The sequence below is a fragment of the Alexandromys fortis genome, unplaced genomic scaffold (assembly GCF_014885135.2).
Source record: "Alexandromys fortis isolate MF-2015 unplaced genomic scaffold, M_Fortis_MF-2015_v1.1 scaffold_0, whole genome shotgun sequence".
Classification (NCBI taxonomy): domain Eukaryota; kingdom Metazoa; phylum Chordata; class Mammalia; order Rodentia; family Cricetidae; genus Alexandromys; species Alexandromys fortis.
This window is the reverse complement of record NW_026067949.1, coordinates 41,062,741-41,080,519: the sequence shown is the minus strand read 5'-3', so window position 1 is coordinate 41,080,519 and position 17,779 is coordinate 41,062,741. Positions and strand designations below refer to the sequence as shown.

Below are 17,779 nucleotides of genomic sequence, written 5' to 3'. Positions count from 1 at the left end.
CCAACTGGAAACCTTAACGGGGAGGAAAAAGAATGACAATTGTTCTGTGGGGTGTATGTAGTTCCACACTAGAAACTACATCTAGTTGGAAAAGTCTAGAAAGTTAGCTCTCTTTGGAACAAAAGTGTCCCTCTGTCACCAGTACTCAGTGGAGGGCATGGAATCCAGCAGTAAAGCCCTTGTTTAGCATCTGTGAGACCCCAGGTAGCTAGCACCCTACCACACACAGCCCAAACAATTGTCTATCAACTGAAATTTTCAGAGGAAAGAAAAAATATCAAACAGATTTTTCAGCCAGAAAAAAAAATTTATTCATGCCATATCATCCATCGCATGACTCTCTTCTATCTGGGAGGTTTGAGGTCTTTTAATAGGGAGTTGGAAATTTTATTGTGGCTGGAAAATGCACATCACAAATGGAAGTCACACATCACTACAGAAACCCTCTGACGCAGTGTATGTCACAAGCAGTACAGATTACTGGAAATCAAAATATTCCCAGAAGCATAATTTCTGCCAAACCTCTCCCCAGAATTCGGACAGGACCGCACGCTGAGAACCAAGACTCCGTTCCTGCACACACTCACTCTTTCACGCCCTGCTCCTGGAGGAAGGCCATGCAGCAGGTAGTTCTAAGTATGAGGAACACAGGGCTGAACAAGATAAGTGGAAATCCCTGCCCGCTCAGAGATTTAGCTCTATTAGGAAGACACAATAACAAGGTAGATAAGAAGCTAAACGGTAAGAAGTGCAAAGGGTCAAAAGTGCAATAGAAGACCTAGGATAGGAGGGATAGGTGAAATGTTTCAAGGCAAAAGTCAGGTGATATTTTGATGGAGGTGGGTCTTATAATAATAAAGAAACTGCCTCGGCCCTCATAGGACAGAAAATTAGGTGGGCGGAGTAGACAGAACAGGATGCTGGGAAAAAGAAGCTGAGTCAGGGAGTCGCCATGATTCTCCCGCTCCAGACAGACGCAGGTTAAGATCCTCCCTGGTAAGCCAGCTCGTGGGCTACACAGAATATTAGAAATGGGTTAGAACAATATGTAAGAGCTATCCAATAAGAAACTGGAACTAGCCGGGCCAGGCAGTGTTTGAAAGAATACAGTTTCCGTGTAATTTTTTCGGGCATAACCTAGCCATGCAGGCGGCCGCGTGCCAGGGATGCAGCCTCGCCGCTCCTAATGCAACAATATTTGCATTACAACCTGAAGGAGGTAAGCAAGCAAGCAAGTCATGTAGATAGCTGATGGGTGCCTGGGAACAGAGAGGTGGCAAGGACAGAGTCCCTCAGAGAGCAGTACAACTGGCCACTGGGGCTCCAGCAGGCTGAACTGGAGGAAAAGAGACAGAAGGCTACTCAAGCACCTCAGGGTAGACAGTTTATAAGCATAATAAAGGCAGGTTTAAAGAGACCAACTAATCAGAAGGTTTTGCAGAGGCAGAAATTGGCCTAAAGCAGTGTTGAGCAGGAAATGAGGTGAGATGCTGAAATACTGAGGATTTCAGAGTAAAATCAAATCTGCCAACTGATCAGAAAGCATGTATAAGGAAGGTAGGAGACAAAGAAGCTCTGGTGTTCTGGCTCAAGTATCCAAGACAATGAAATCATATATTGAGATGGAGAAATCTGTAGGAGGAACAGGCCTGCATACATTAATGACATGACTGCTAATAGCCCTCCAATTACTCAATGCTGATCAAATAAGGAAGGAGGAAGTCCAGAGATATAAATGCAGATGCCATCAGTATATTGATGAAATCCCTTGAAATTTGAAGCATGGGACCTCGCCTGAGCTATAGCATTGATATGCTGGGTACCTGGAGTTTGACAGACCACAGCAGAAAGAGAAAACTATTATGTTCAAAATAGTTATTTTTTTCTATTAAAATACAATTATATACCAGTATGGAAAGGTCATAATGAACACTATAAATTGGTATGTTAAATTAAAAAATCAAAAGAATATTTTTAAAGCAAGCGCTTCCCCAGTAGTCAAATCATCAACACATATTTATGAGTAGGTTTTCTGAACCACGCACTTCAAGGCTGTGAGAACACTAGAGTAAGCAGGACTGGGTGATCTCTGACTCTGAATTCATGTAATAAGGAAGGCAATATCAGAAATGGAATTACAAATCATCATAATGATCCCTAAGTAGGAGAACTTATCCACACTTTTTTTCCCTGGACAACCTTCCACTATAGAAGCATAGCTTCTCTAGGATTGCATCACCACAGTGGAACATAACTTCCCTAAAGCAGATTTTAAAGACAGCAAAGAATGTAAGGCCATCTTGGTCTTCAGAATCCCATATGACCAAACATCGTAACTCGATCCTGTAATCTCAGTACTGATTAGACTGAGAAGAAGAATTACCATGAGCTCAGATCCAGCCTGGGCTTCAGATTGTGATACCTGACATCCTTTCTGGACCAAAATGAATCAAAAATAGAAATATTAAAAACATTTCTTTCAACACTGAGTTGCCTACTCCATGAACTGTCATTTCTTCATCTTGCTGAGACCAGGGGTCACATAAATTAATGGGTAGCTAACATTTGACAAGAAACAAAAAACAAAGTCACCCCTGTGTTCTCGTCAATGTGAACAACTATTTCAACATGAAAAGAAGAATCAAAGGGACTGTTAGAGGTACTGCTGACTAAACATACACAGGAAAGAAATTTTAGAGCGAGAAAATGTGTGCGGCGCCAGAGAAAAGGGAATCCTGAAAGACCTCTCTTGGCAGACGAGGAAACTGAGGCTCAGGAAGCCTAGCAACTGTGCTGAGTTAATTAGTGAAGGGCAAAGCCAACAGCTGACTAAGTCTTCCCAACCTGAAAGAGTGGGAGCCTCACTCCACGAAGAAAGGAACAAATGGAAAGGGCTAGTAAGAAAGAGCCTTTGGTCCAGGATCGCCCTTTTGGAGGATGCTTTATAGATGCTTCAAGTCAAGGTGCATGCTGCAGAGGGTTAGTGCACATTGTAGATTTAGTCTGCAATATGTAACTAAGTCTCAATGAGAGAAAATCTCTGCTGTGACGCCTAAAACCTTAGAAACTTGCAAAGCACTGAACAATTTATAAATCGTGTCCATACAAGCATTCATGTATATCTATATGGTATACATCTTATATACCTGCATACATGTCATATGTAAAAAGCGATATTATTCATTCTCCTAAGAAAAAGGGTCATGCAGCTAATGGGACAGAGTATAGAATTAAACTGAGGCATCTAACTTTCAAATTCAGTTGAACCTTCTACTTGCTTTCAGCTAAAAATTTAGAAGATAATGGGTCTTTATGTGAAATTATACCATCTTTGTCTTAGCACCACGATTGTGTGCACAGTACCCCTTCTATCTGGGAATAGACAATGTCACAGAAGACCACACAAGATGTGTTCACATCTAGAGATGTTTAGAAATGTTTTTGGTCACAGCCTTTGGGTGCTAGAGTTTATTGTTGCCTTTATGTTTTACCACTGAATAGCCTATAAATTGAGATGAACTTCTTCATCAACAAAAGTCAAATTCATATAGCCCTGGTTACTAAAATATGTTCCAGCCATGAACAAAAGGTACCCTGCATCCACACTAATGTACAAGGATGGAAGGAACAGAATTACCCTCTTCTCAACCCAGCATCACACCCATTAGCCACCTGCTGCGAAGGCCAGAGAAGGCGGCCTCATGGCTCATCCATTTGCCCTACACGGGCTTCCCTGGGCCAGCACTACAGTCAGTTAGCCATGCCTCACCTCGCTGTCTCCTTCCACTCCATCTCCTGTCCATCCACAGACAGCAGCTCATCGAGTTCAGTGAAGAGCTGAGGAGGCGCCGGACTGTCATCTTCCTCTCCCAAGATGAACCGGATGCGTTCTGCGGCAGGTGAGACTGCAGAAGTGAAAATACTGTGGTTAAAGACTGGCTGGTACACCCAGAGGAAAGTGTAGCTTCGAGTTCTTCCTCTCTCCCCAAGATTATTGGGTTTCTCTTCCACAGTTTCAGCAGACATCCTTTATATCTTCAACTTCAAGGCAGAGAGAAATCAAAGCCTCTCTGTTCCTCTGAGCCTAACTATATCTCAGCTCTCCGTCCTTTTCAAAGGACAGCTATCTAGTCTTGTGTGGTTTATGAGAAAGAACCTTGAGCCCTCAGATGAGCTGAGGTCCAACCTCATGACTTCCCCTCCTCCTCACTGATGACCTATCCAAAATTATGAGACAGAAATCAACTGGAACCAATCACTTCTTCAGGGAGCAGTGGGAGGGACAAGAGAGCCCCCCAATCCTGAGATTCCTAGGCCAAGCACCTGCCCACCCTCTGCCCTCGCGGGTCCCTCGCTGCCTGTGACTGGGTAACGGGAAAGCTGACGAAGGAATATTTAACAAGGTGGGATCTCTTCTTTATATAATGGCAGTATCCAAAAATGTTTAGTCACACTTCGATGCATTTGAAAAACAAACCCAAGTAAAATATTTTACATCTAAAGGAGGGGGGAGAATCTTTTCCAACACACTTAAGCACATAATTGAATGGCCTACTAGCTTCTTTTGACCCTGTCTCCTGAAATCATGTAATGAAAAATTAACTAGAAATTCACCCAGATTGGGGGTTATTCTCTTTAAAGAGAAAGAAACAGGAACACTTGGAGGCCACATTGCAAAACTAAGGCTCATGGACACTTCCATATGCCTGAGTAAAACCAAGAATGGCAAAATCCAATAAATATTATATACAAATGAGCATATATCATTCCTATATATCTTCAGGAATAGACATGTCAAACAGCAGCCTCGGAAAACATGTAAGTCCTTACCATCTGAATGAAATCTATAGAAATGCAGGACAGACTAAGCCATCAACCAAAATATAATTACTATAAACAAATTCACAAGTAGTCAATCCAGTAATAAAAGTTAATTATTAAGTATAATGCATGTTTTATCTAGTAAAAGGGAAGTGATGGAAAAAGAATGACATTGGCCAGTATTTAGGAGTCTCCAGAATCCCATGGTGATAGTGCCACGGACAAAACACTCCAAAGGGAAATTAAGAGGTATGTAAAAATGTTTTGAAAGTATATTTTTATAAGCCAGAAGTTCTTCTACTAAAATTACTTATTCAAAAACATTATTTCAGAAATTTTAATATAAAATTGATGGTACTGTTTATAATTGAGGAAAATGTAAATCCTAAATATCAAGAAAAGAGGATTGGTTAAATAAAGCATGATACAAATATACAACAAAATACAATGTAGGCATAAACTGTGATGTGGAAAGGAGGGGCTGGAGATGTGACTCAAACAGAGAGTTCTTGCTTTGCATACTCAAGATCTGCATTTCAATTCCTTTGCATTAAAAAAAAAGTGAGGCTAGGGAGATGTTTCAGTGGCTCATGCTCTTGGCTCTTGCTGCAAAAGCATGAGGAACTGCCTTTGAATTTCCAACATCCAAATGAAAATCTGTCTGACAAGCCAGTCTACCCAAACAAGCCTACTCTTGATGGGAGATTCTCCTCTGCATGCTGTGAATGTTTTACTACCATTGGTTAATAAAGAAGTTGCTTTGGTCTATGGCAGGGCAGAATAGAGCTAGGCGGGGAAAACTAAACTGAATGCAGGGAGAAAAAAGGTAGAGTCAAGGAGATGCCATGTAGTTGCAGAAGGAGAAAGATGCCAGAGCTTTACCAGTAGGCTACAGCCTCATGATGATACACAGATTAATAGAAATGGGTTAATTTAAGATATAACAGCTAGCTAGGAATATACCTAAGTCATTGACCAAAGACTGTTGAACAAAGAGTGTTGTAATTAATCTAGTTTTTGTGCAATTATTTGGGTCCGGATGGCCAGGAAACAAAAAGCAGTCTCCATTTACATCAGAAAGTCCAGGGTTAGCGAAACACAGTGTCTCAAAAAATAAGATGGAGAAGAAGAGCCAGGTGGTGGAGGCACACACCTTTAATCCCAGCACTTAGAAGGCCAAGGCAGGCAGATCTCTTAGTTCAAGGCCAGTCTAGGCTACAGAGAGAGTTCCAGGACAGCCAAGGGTATACAGAGAAACCCTGTTCTGAAAAAAAGAAAGGAAAAAGATGGAGAAGAAGCTGAGAAAAGCAATTTGACATTAATCTCTCATTTCCCCACATCCCCATGAATGACAACCTCACATACCTGTGCACATGTGTTCAGAAATGTATACACCCACACACAAGAAGAGAAGAAAGTGAAAGTAAAATATTCTTCTATGGGATTGCCACTAAAATACCATCAAATAAAATGTGAAGTAAAGATTACACCAACTTATGGCATGTAAACACACAAAATCAAATGAAAATGCAATCACAGGCAAACTGGTCCTACTTGAATAATTTTTTAAAAATGTATGTTACAAGAGAAAGCCTAGGGTTTATGCAGTGCTACTTGCTCATGCCAACATGCATGTATGACAGTTTCCATGGTCTAGTAAATAACCCTAGTCCCTCAACAGTACAGTTTGCATTTCAGCTAACACAGTATATCCTCTTGTTCTTGCTTTAACTATAAACTTCTTGCTTTAAGTATAAGCTAGCACTTCCATCCACTAATCACTGCATAACAAACAAATGGGAGTTTTGATCATTGGCCAATCATGGTATTTCTTTAGTCTATCAGTGATTGGCCACTGAACACTCATGATTCAATTCACACACAGACATCAGAGTGTGTTGCCTTCATGTCTCCTCATGAGAAATCCACTTGGCACAGATAATCCAAAAAAAGGAATTGGCCAACCAACATGAGCCAGTGGAGCACATGAACAAAAGATGGTGGTAACAGAAGAAAACTCTGGAGCAGAGGTAATGAATATATAGAAGACGTCCAGGTCAATGGAACGTTGGCAATGCTTTCACTCGCTATGTGAGGGGCTCTAGATTCACACAGGAACTTAAAGAAGGCAAGCTCATTAACATACATGTGGAAAGTAGTTGTAATAAAACAATGACCCTGCCTTAAAGAAAATCAGAGGCCATTTCTTGCCACACAAAGCAGAAAAGACTACAAAACCAGATGCTGATCCAAACTGAGAGAGCATGACAATGGTCACCAAGAGAAAAGAATGACTTGCTGTCCTGTAAGATATACCAGTGCAAGAAGGCAAACATTATTCACTAACCTGGTAAGATGTTATGAACAAACAATCCACTACATTCTTGATGTTTCTAATGTTTTAAATTATTACAGACTAAATAAATATTAGTTTTCCCTCCAATTTTCCAGTACCTTTAGAGCCAACATCAAGAGAGCTTAATGATTTGAAAATGTTTTAAAGAAAAAATAACCTTTCACATAGATGGTGAGTGTGCTCTGTGTTTATCCCAGCTTGTCCGGCCATTGTTTTCAGTTGTGCAACACTGGCCATTGTACAAGCACCACATCTATCTAGAGGCATACTTACATTTAACAAGTATACTTTAAAAGTTACTGCGTTTATTGATGTGGGATTTCCCTATGTATGCTGTGAATACCATTGGTTAATAAAAAAACTGTCTTGGGCTGAGCAGGGAACAGAGGTAGGAGTGAAAACTAAACTGAATGCTGGAAGAAAGGAGGCAGATTCATGTAGCCCCACCCGAGACACACGGAGCTTTACCCAGTAAGCCACAGCCATGTGGCAATACACAGATTAATGGAGATGGGTTAAATTAATATGTAAGAGTTAGCCAATAAGAAGCTAGAGCTAATAGTCTAAGCATTGATTTAATTAATAGAGTTTCTGTGTGATTATTTCGGTTCTGGGCGGCCGGGACAAACAAACAACCTCCTCTCAACAGTTTATTCCTAGCACTTGTTTTCTTGCATTCATTTTTTTCTAAACCATAAAGTATCTATTATTATTCATGCATTCATTCAAGCAATGTTTACTGATCACTACCTGCACTTTAAGTGGGCTTAGCTGCAGACTCTACATATTAAACAGAACTCTGACAGAAAGATCTCTGTTTTCACCAGGCACGTAGAGGAAATAGACATCAACTAAGCAACTGATTAATTTGTTAAGTAAATCAATAAGTTCACAAATGAACTGAGGGAAAATATTTTTGCTAAGTATAAGTGTTTGCAGAACATTAAATTAAGGTAACTGAATGCATATTGAGACAGAGTACAATGACTCTGTTTCACTTCTATAATTAAAACAAAATGGCTTTGAATTTTCTCAACATCTCAAGAAAAAAAAATACAGTCTTAGGACTTTTGTGTAAAATATTTACAACGCCTTTCAATCACGAACTTGGAGAATTTATTATTATAGAGCATCTGAGGAGGATAATGACAAAGGGACGGGCAGTTTGGACGATGGTGGTGATGAGAGGGCCAAAATTAGTCTTGACACTTGCCGGTGCTACTTGTAAAAAAAAAAAAAAAAAAAAAAAAAAAAAAAAAAACACTACCTTATAGATACGACTTTGAGAGCCACCCAAATAGGAAAGAATATACCTTCTTCTCTGCAGCTCATGGAACCTTCTCAAAAATTGACCATATACTCGGAAATAAAGGAAACCTCCACAGATACAAAAGAATATCAGTGTCCACCTGTGTCTTATCAGATCACCACGGTTTAAAGTTAGAAGGCAACAACTATGCTACCCCCAGAAAGCCGACAAACTCATGGAAACTGAACAGTCAACTACTGAACCACACCTGGGTCAAGGAAGAAATTAAGAAAGAAATTAAAGTCTTCCTTGAATTTAATGAAAATAAAGAGACAACATACTCAAACCTATGGGACACGATGAAAGCAGTGCTAAGAGGAAAGTTCATAGCACTAAGTGCCCACTTAAAGAAAACAGAGAAAGCATACATTGGGGACTTAATGGCATACCTGAAAGCTTTAGAAAAAAAAGAAGCAGAGGTGCCCAGAAGGAGTAGAAGACTGGAAATAATCAAACTGAGGGCAGAAATCAACAAAATAAAAATTTTAAATGAAGCTATCCCATCAAAATAGCATAGCTGGGATATCCCACGTTACTTTGTAAGATAATTTTCAAAATAAAAATACGATTTTATTTTATAAATAAATAAAAAAGAATTCTAACTTTTTCAACAACCCATACTAGGCATTCTCAGAAAAGGGTAACTCTCCTTTGTCGTGGCCCTAGCAGCAACAATAACAAGTGCACAAGCTCCTTTTGAGCGAGCACACAACCTGTCCTGCTGTCTAGCTTCGCAGAGGTGGCTTCACAACCCGTCCACCATCCTCCTGGATGGCAGGCTCCGAGTTTGCCCTTCTCAGAGATCACCACAGAGTCGTGCAAACAGTTTCAACTTTCTGCACTGAATTAATAAGTTAGATACGGCTGACTAAAGCTTGACTACTTCCAAGTGCATAAAAATACAGCCATTTGCAAAGTGAAACCTTCTATTCAGAAAGAAGTTACGTAAGTTTGGGTGAGTGGATTTAGTCTCCCCTCCCAATCAATCTACCTTTACATTATCTGCAAGGATGAAAGCAGAGCGGTCATTCCATGTTGAATAAGCCCCAAATAAAACAAAATACACCATAAAAAAGTGGGTTTCCTCTACCGGAAGAACCTCCCCATACTCTCAGACAAAACAAATCAACGCACGTGTCTCTATTATGTCCGCACCACCTCTTCCATGTTTTCATCCTTGATGCATTTTGTCTTTGCACACCTCAACTATGCAAATCCTCCTGGCTTGTCCCTCGCTCAAACAGATCCTGAAGCCTACCTTGTGAGCAGTCAAGTTATGCAAGAACAATGGAGAAATGAGTACAAGAATGGAAAAATCAAAGCCTAAACAATACATGACCTGACCCAGTTCCTCAGAAGCGGTAATTGTCTATGGCTTGCCTGTGCTCTACTTTTTAATTGCTTCCTGGAAAATGATGTGACGAAGGAAAATGGAAACTGAGACCTGGAAATAACGTACCAACACTTTGGTAGCATAAACACAATCAATCATCCTTGAGGATTCAGAGGAAACTGGTTTCAGGCGCTCCGCTTCCTAGACACGGAAATCCAGCCATGCTCAACTGCCATTCATACACTGGCGTCGTCCTTGTGTACAGCCCGTACTCCCCTCCCTCTCCAGTACTTTCCTTCACACCTCAGCTATCTGCAATATCTAATACAATGAAAATTCCATGGGAACAGTTGTTACACTGTGCTGTTTAGGAAATAAGAAAAAGGTCTGCACATGTTTAACAGATACAACTATCACAGGCATTGTCATTTCAATACTTGGAGGTTAAATCCTGTCACAGATTTTGTGGCTATAAAGGGATGACCACATTTGTGATCATCCAACATATGTTGTATGCTATAATACTTATTAAAAGATTATAAAGTATTTTTGTAATAACATCCCTGTCCTTAAGAATTCACAGATGAGAAGTTAATACATGACAGAGGAAATGCTATCAGTAAAAATGTGCCAGGTGGGGCTGGAGAGACCCCTCAGTGGTTAAGAGTACTGGCTGCTCTCGCAGAGGACCTGGGTTCAGTTCCCAGAAACCATACAGTGACTCACAACTGTCTGTAATTCCAGTCCCAAAAGTTCCAACACCTTCTTCTAGCCTCCCTGGCTATTGTGAACACATGTGGTTCATATATATATATATGTATNTTCATATACACAAAAAATAAACAATTCAAAAAACATCTTAACATAATATGGAATAACCAATATCTTTGTGCCAGGTGTTGTGTTATTAAAAAACAGTTACAGTATGTCAGGTATTAAATTATTACATCAGTCACTTTATGTAAACCTTTCTGTAAACCTATCATACACAAGCACACAGTTTTAGGATGATAAAGGACTTCATCAAGATCGTACGAGCCAATGATATGACCTCACCCTCCCTCCCCATGCTGTTTCATGCCCACTTCTTAGCCACCACACTCATGGTTTGAAAATGAGACTAATCAAAAGAAAAACGTGGTCAGGATGCCATATGAGCAGGACAGACAGAAATGGATTGGATTTCAGAAGGGGCAGAAATCACCCCGGAGGATGAATTAGTCCGAAAGTAAGTTAACTCAACATTTGGTTCATTATCCACCCGAAACAATCTGTGAATGTGCCCTTTATTCTCAGCCTGGGAAGCATCCCACTGTGACCACCCTGAGGGCTACGAAAAAAAATGTTTCTAATAGGAATAATGGCCATAATGAGCAATTCATTCAGAGAAGGGCAGGACTGCACAAAATTCCCTTCTGTGGGTTAAATGAGGACTGCTGGAGCTGACCCTTTCTCTTGGGCAGAGCCCATAATCTGAAGAAGCCCTAGCTCTCAGACCACAGGATGAAATTGAATAACTTCATTTAAGCTATTGGTACGCTATTATCAACTGCTTTACACGGTTAATATTTGAAGATTCATTTTTGTTCTTAGTTGGTTTGTTTGTTTGTTTGTTTTGAAATAGGGTCTCCCCATGTGCCTTACGTGGCCTTTAAGAGATAATTCTCTCTCAGCTTTCAGAGTTCTAGGACTAAATATTCATTTTTGTTCCTGCATTCTAGGATCAGAATTTAAAGGTAGATATCATAGTCACTAAAGCTTCCACACGCTGTTTAATTTCCAAGCCATTATAGAACTATAAAAGTACATTTATATAAATAGGTGATTGATATGATAGGTAGGTGTATGTAAACACACATACATGTACATTCCTCAAATTTCATTTGTCACATCTCTAAGAAATAATTAAAACAATGAAGTTTTATGAATCTACAAATGGTTAAAACACACCAATGTCAGTGGCTATTAGTTTTGCCAGTTCAGCACCTTCAACTTCTATTTCTGGAAACAAAACTCCAATTTCTTTGGAAAACTCATATTTGTACTCCTTAGTTCTTCCACTGGTTTGGACACACTGCTCTATGATCTAGGTCTATGCAATGAACATATCAAAACTCGGGGTGCCCCTATTGCTCTAGAGTGGTGCTTGTACCTCAGACAAGTAAGCTGGGGTGATCTAGTGTTAGCTTCTGGCTGAAACTCTCAGGGAATACGTCTGTACTTTCAGCTGAGAGACTAGGCAGTATTATTAAATGCTGTGACGTACAGACAGTTGTCCTACACCGCCAAAAGTGAAGCTGCTCAAGAATGTGTCAAGCATGAGAGACAGCAGACTCAAGGAAGAGGCCAGTTCCTGAAGTCATCATATGAATATTTTGATCAAATTATACCTGAAGTCAATTACTATGCAACCCACAAATAAGATGCATCATCAAAATAATTAAATTGAGAAATATTTTATAAAATCCAAGTTGAGGAGCAATCTCTCCACTAACCTACTGTATCTTAGCCAATCAAAAAAAGGAAAGTTACTCTCCGTCAATAAGCTAGCAGGTTCTACACTGGTAGATTAGATGGTTACTCTTTCTATTTCAAATTACCCGGTAAATTGAAACATCCCAGTAGCATTCACTGAAAACTGATCGTTTGACACATATGTGGGGATCTGTGTATTAATAAACTCACCCTCACAAAAAGTTGTCAATTATGACATCCTTAATAGTCCAGGACATTATTATTCATCTGGAGATGCCGAACAGCCCTAAGAACATGAGTTTCAGAATCCTACCGAACTATCTCTTACTTAAAACCCACTGACCCTGGCCCCAGCTGTACAGCACAGCCCATGAAACATCCATCGGCAAGTGTCTGCTGGCTCTACAAAGGATGTTTCACACATACTCATCCTTCAGACTCCAGAAGGAAGCCCAATTAATGCTCTCTGTCTACAAATGCCCCATGATGGGGATGCCACACTGGAGCCAACCATGCCAATCTCAATACCCTGTCAAGGCTGTCGAGTCCCAACGTTCCCAAGGATGCAATAATGAGGCACCAAGCAACCAGAAAGAGGGAGCAAAGGCAGAGGCAGGGAGTCTAAATGGACATGACAAACGAAGGGAGTTTAACAGGTCAGTACAGAGCTCGGAGTGTGGTCTGTCCCTCCTGAACTCAATCTTATATCTTTTGACACCTATAACATGTCAAGTAAATTTCCAGCAGAAAGTAAGAACTCAAGAAAGAGGAGGCTTTACAGGCACCCCCATTCATCCGTATTTAAACACTAGTCCTAGGGATTATCTGCCCTGTTAAAATTATGAGGCCCCAAGTGCCCTGCGTGCTTGGGTAATCGTTCCTTCTGCTTGTTGCTTGTAACTTCCTCTAGTATTTTATTCAGATCAAATTACTTTCTCCCAAAGGCCCAGCTCCATCCAGACTCTTCCTTTCATGAAACAATAAATTCATTTTTGCTGTTGTTTATTTATCCCAGTTATAACTGGGCATCGTGTCCTACATAATGTATAAAGAAAAAATACTCAAAGGATATAAATTACATGCTAACAATTACCACATTTACCAAGTAAAAAAGTATTGGTATTTCTTCCTTTCCTTATTTTGTTTATGTGTAAGTTCTGAATTCTCCTAAAATTAACAGTTATGTCATATTTATACATAAAATAAACCAATTGGGTTTTAAATTGCTAAATTGAGAACATTCATGTCAAATTAGTAGCAGACACTCCCCTAAAGTAGTAGAGACTACATAACTCAATTATCCTCCCCAAGAGCCAACACAAACACAGCCCCACAGCACTCGCCTTCACTGCTATCTAGGGACTGGGATAGGCAGATCTGAAATACACAAGACTGGCCATGGGTCTGAAAGTTGGTGGATGGAGCAGGTACAAAAGACCATGGACACAGAGCAATGGGCTTGGGATGGAAGGCCTCACGCATGTGAGCAGAACAGGAGCCATTTCGTGACTCAAATAGTTGCGAATACGGTCACTCAGCAAGCTTCTCCTGAAAGCTCCAAAAGCTCCTTCCACATGCCTCAGCCATGGTGAATATTTTCCCTGACTCGCCTCCCTCAACGGTGGTTCGCTTCTTTTTGCTCTGCCAGAACTGTCCGTGATAAGGTTGAAATGATGAATCCCTCTGCTCAGGAGTGAATACATCAGCACTTTTTCCAGGTTCAACTCAGAGCAATTATCAGCACAATGTATACCCTGGGGCTTCTAAAGTCAGACGTGATTCTCATCAACATTGGGAACTATTCAAGAGTCCCAAAATAAGCTCCTCAGACTCACTCAGATGCAACTATTTTCTATACCGAGGAGCTAAATTTATAGTTCCAATAATAGTGTCACAAATGCCCTGCTAACGCTGCCATTAAATGTCTTTTCTTATGTGGGTACAAAAAAGACATCCTCCTTCCTGCAGCCTCTCTTACAAAATGTGTGAGCACAGAGAGGCACCAAGCCTTAAGGAACCTTTACAACTTCTGTCTTACCCTCGCTGCCAGAAAATCTTACCCATCGTCCCTGAAAAGCAGCATTGAGAGATGTGGTTCAAAACAATCTATTTAAGAGCCAGTAAGATGGGTCAGTGGGTTAGGGAACTTGCCACCAAGACCAGCAACCAGAATTTGATCCCCTAAAACTACACAGTGGAAGGAGAGAACTGACTCCCACAAGTTGTTGTCTGTTCTTCAAACATGTGCGTGCACATATACACACGTGCACATTCACATGCGCACACCAAATAAAAAGCAAATGAACACATTAATACATAAACAATCTATTTAAAGGGGGTTATGGAGATGAGAACATAAAAATTCTGTATATGTCTGTTTCGTCATTTTAAAGAAGACATTCTTCACAGAGAGTGCCCTGTGGATCTTGATAGAACTCTGGATGTAATGAGAGAAATGCCAACAGGATTCTACAATCAACTTTTCTTCTTGTCTGCTTATTCCTGTTCTGAGTCAAGGGTCCAAAATTAGTGGCAGCGATTCTCAACTTCTGTGAAGTTAATTATATTCTCAGCAAAGTGGAAAAAAAAATACAACAGGTTCTCCAACACTTCCTACTACTCATCTAGAGCTTCGGTCTGAAGCTCATTCGCCTCATAACACAGTCGGGATATCTGCCTCCTCCAAAACTCATGCTAAAGCTAAGTGACACCGCACTGATACTGGAAGAGATGACCTTGTGACAATGTGAAGGCTCTAAGAGCTCTACCCTCAAGAACACACCAATATTGTTACAGTGAAAATCCAATGCTAATGCCTTGCTTTCTTTTTCCCTCCTGCCATGAGACCCCTTCCATCATGAAAGCCAACACCAGATGCAGCCACCTTATACTGGTCTTCTTAGCCTCCACAACTGTAAGTCAATACATTTCTGTCCATTATAAATGAGCCACTTCACAGTATCAAGTTCTGTCGTCACTAAGACACCTGGTTACCCAGAAGACTTCACGATGCCAACCAATAAAACCAAGTCAGAATTTAGAGGCCATTTGTAAAACCTGAGTTCTACTAATAAAGAAACGGCACAGGAAAGACACGAGTCTAATGTAAATTCTCATGCTCTCTCACCAAGCACCTTCTCAAATATTCAATGGAGATTTGCTAGGTTTGTTTTTAGTAGGTAATTAAGTGGGATCAGCTACATTTGGGAGGGCATTTTTAGGGTACAGAGTTTTCATTTGTTATAGACATAAACTTCATCCTAAATCATCCACATCATTAAACTACACAAAGCAGACGGGAAATAGATTAGAGTGAACGGGTGGGCTGGTTAGGGACTTTCAGTTCCCATTAATGTGTGCTACACGCAATGCATGTAAGAGTAATGTCAACAAACGTAAAAAAAAAAATTCCCATCCACCCAATATATCCATACTATGATCTTCACATGCAACAGCTCTTGCTTTCCTAAGTTGAAAGTCTGTGTCTATCATTTCAAGTCATCTGGAGGCAGGTCAGTTCATCAGAGTGAGGTAAATGGATGCCATTTCAAGAGCGATTATTAATGGTTTCCTGTTCAGAATGAACCTGCTGAGACAGTACTTAGTGACTTCTGAGGCTTATGGTAATATGGTAGGTGGCTACTCCTTAATTGGAGGAAGAGCATCCAATTAATTAAATGTCAGTCCTAAAACTTGGTTTGCTTTTGCCTTTTTCCAAGACACTCCCCTCTTCAGATCCATCGAGTAGCAGTTTTCTTTGGAAATCTATTTGTCATAAATATATTTATGATGTTCTCCAGGATCAGCATTAAGCTTGGCTTTCTCTTTCTAAGAATTATGTTCATAAAAGGACTTATGGACTTTATAAAGTGAGCAGTCATCTGAAATTTGCCCTTTTCTGGGGGGAAAGGAAAAAAAGCAGGCTGAGAAAAAAAAATGACCAAGTTATAAACTATTTATGGTAAATACCACAGCCAGCCCAGGATGGCCTACCAAGGCAGTGTGTTCAACACTAATGAATGAGGTAAGGCAACTCTCTAATGCTAAGGTAAACATGAGAGATGCTCAGTGCGTACCCTAACACAAAATTAACTCAAGAATGCGGCTCTTATGATAGAAGACGGAGAGGAGCGTGGTGGCTTCACGGAAATAAGCTCACAACGACCAAACCTCATTGACAGTATGTTTAAAGTCCCCCCCCCCCACGGGATCAAAAAAGTGTTTGCTGTGACTCCTTCTCACAGTCCTGGAATGGAATCCTTCATCAACTGGAGACGGTGACGCTCTCAACTGTAGGGTTCTGCACGTGCCTTCCTGTCCTGTGACGGTACAAGACCTCTACGTCGTGAGACGAAACAATGCAAAGTCGGTAGTAACCACAGAGAGAGAGAGAGATGGGATCTGAAATTTAAGACCTCGATCCAGCAGATCCTGGCTCCACGTCTGCCTGGGGAAATCATCTCGTTCCCTCTGACTCAATTTCTACATCTTTTTGTCATTAGTAACAGGAAGAATGGGGAAATTATAGAATTTCCACTTCTGACCCTAAAAAACAATCTACTCAGAAAGACAAGAGTGTGACCCTTCATGAAATGATCTCCCGATACACTGTTCATTCCATACTTTGGGTCTCTCCTTTGAGAATTAACAATTAATTTTCAATACAAAGGCAGATTGACTCTGAGCATCACTGGGCTTGGATTGAAGACAGGATGCAAACCTCAACAAACTTTACCATATGCTTGCCCAGTTATTAGTCAAATGTATACAGTAAGTACTAACTAGCAGTATCAAAATGCCAGCTACCAAAAGGAGCTGCAAAATGCGTAAATTTTTATCAAATTTCTCATCCATAGTAGTGAAAAAGAAAATCAACACCAGTTAAAGGGACTTTACTAAATAAAGAGTTATTGCCATATAAGCAACTAAGTCAGCCCTGAGTACTTCAGAGGAATCACACAGGAATACTGCACGTGATTAACAAAGGAAGCTCGAGGGGCTGAGCACACACCATGATTCATAGATAAAAGGAATAACTACACACAAACCTGAGGGAAGTGAATCTTTTATGTAGAAAACAACAACAACAAGTTGGTAACAAGTTCTATTCGGTATCACCTGCCTTTCCTATCTGTCTAGGGATAACAATTTAACTTACCTACGTTATAAGTTAAATCAAAAAAAAAAAAGATAGAAAACTATTTTGGACTTGCGTTTCTCTCTATTCCAAAGCTAAAACTTTGAAAACAATCATTCGGTGTACACTCACTCTTAGGAGGGTGCACTGACTGAACATGCCCACTGGGGCATTTTTCTTACAAAATGTGTAATTCTGTTTTCCACTCTCGTAGATTTTCGGCTTCTGTCCATTTGCCACTACTCACAAGCCTCTCCAAACGGCAGTTACTAATGCAGGGTCACTGACGAGAATCATCAGCTGACTTTCTATTTCTTGAGGGTGGGCAGGGCAGGTCTGGCCAACCAG

At 40.4% G+C, this 17,779-nt stretch overlaps 1 protein-coding gene across 7 annotated transcripts in view; it reads right to left on the bottom strand.

Moving 5' to 3' along the window:
- The window catches only part of Slc4a4 (solute carrier family 4 member 4), a 339,097-nt gene that overhangs the window by 209,783 nt on the left and 111,535 nt on the right, over positions 1-17,779 (bottom strand). For all 7 annotated transcript variants that reach the window (XM_050149683.1, XM_050149682.1, XM_050149677.1 and 4 more), the window contains exon 4: positions 3,770-3,905. In XM_050149683.1, the coding sequence (XP_050005640.1) occupies positions 3,770-3,905 (136 nt within the window). The remainder of the gene's footprint in view (positions 1-3,769; positions 3,906-17,779) is intronic.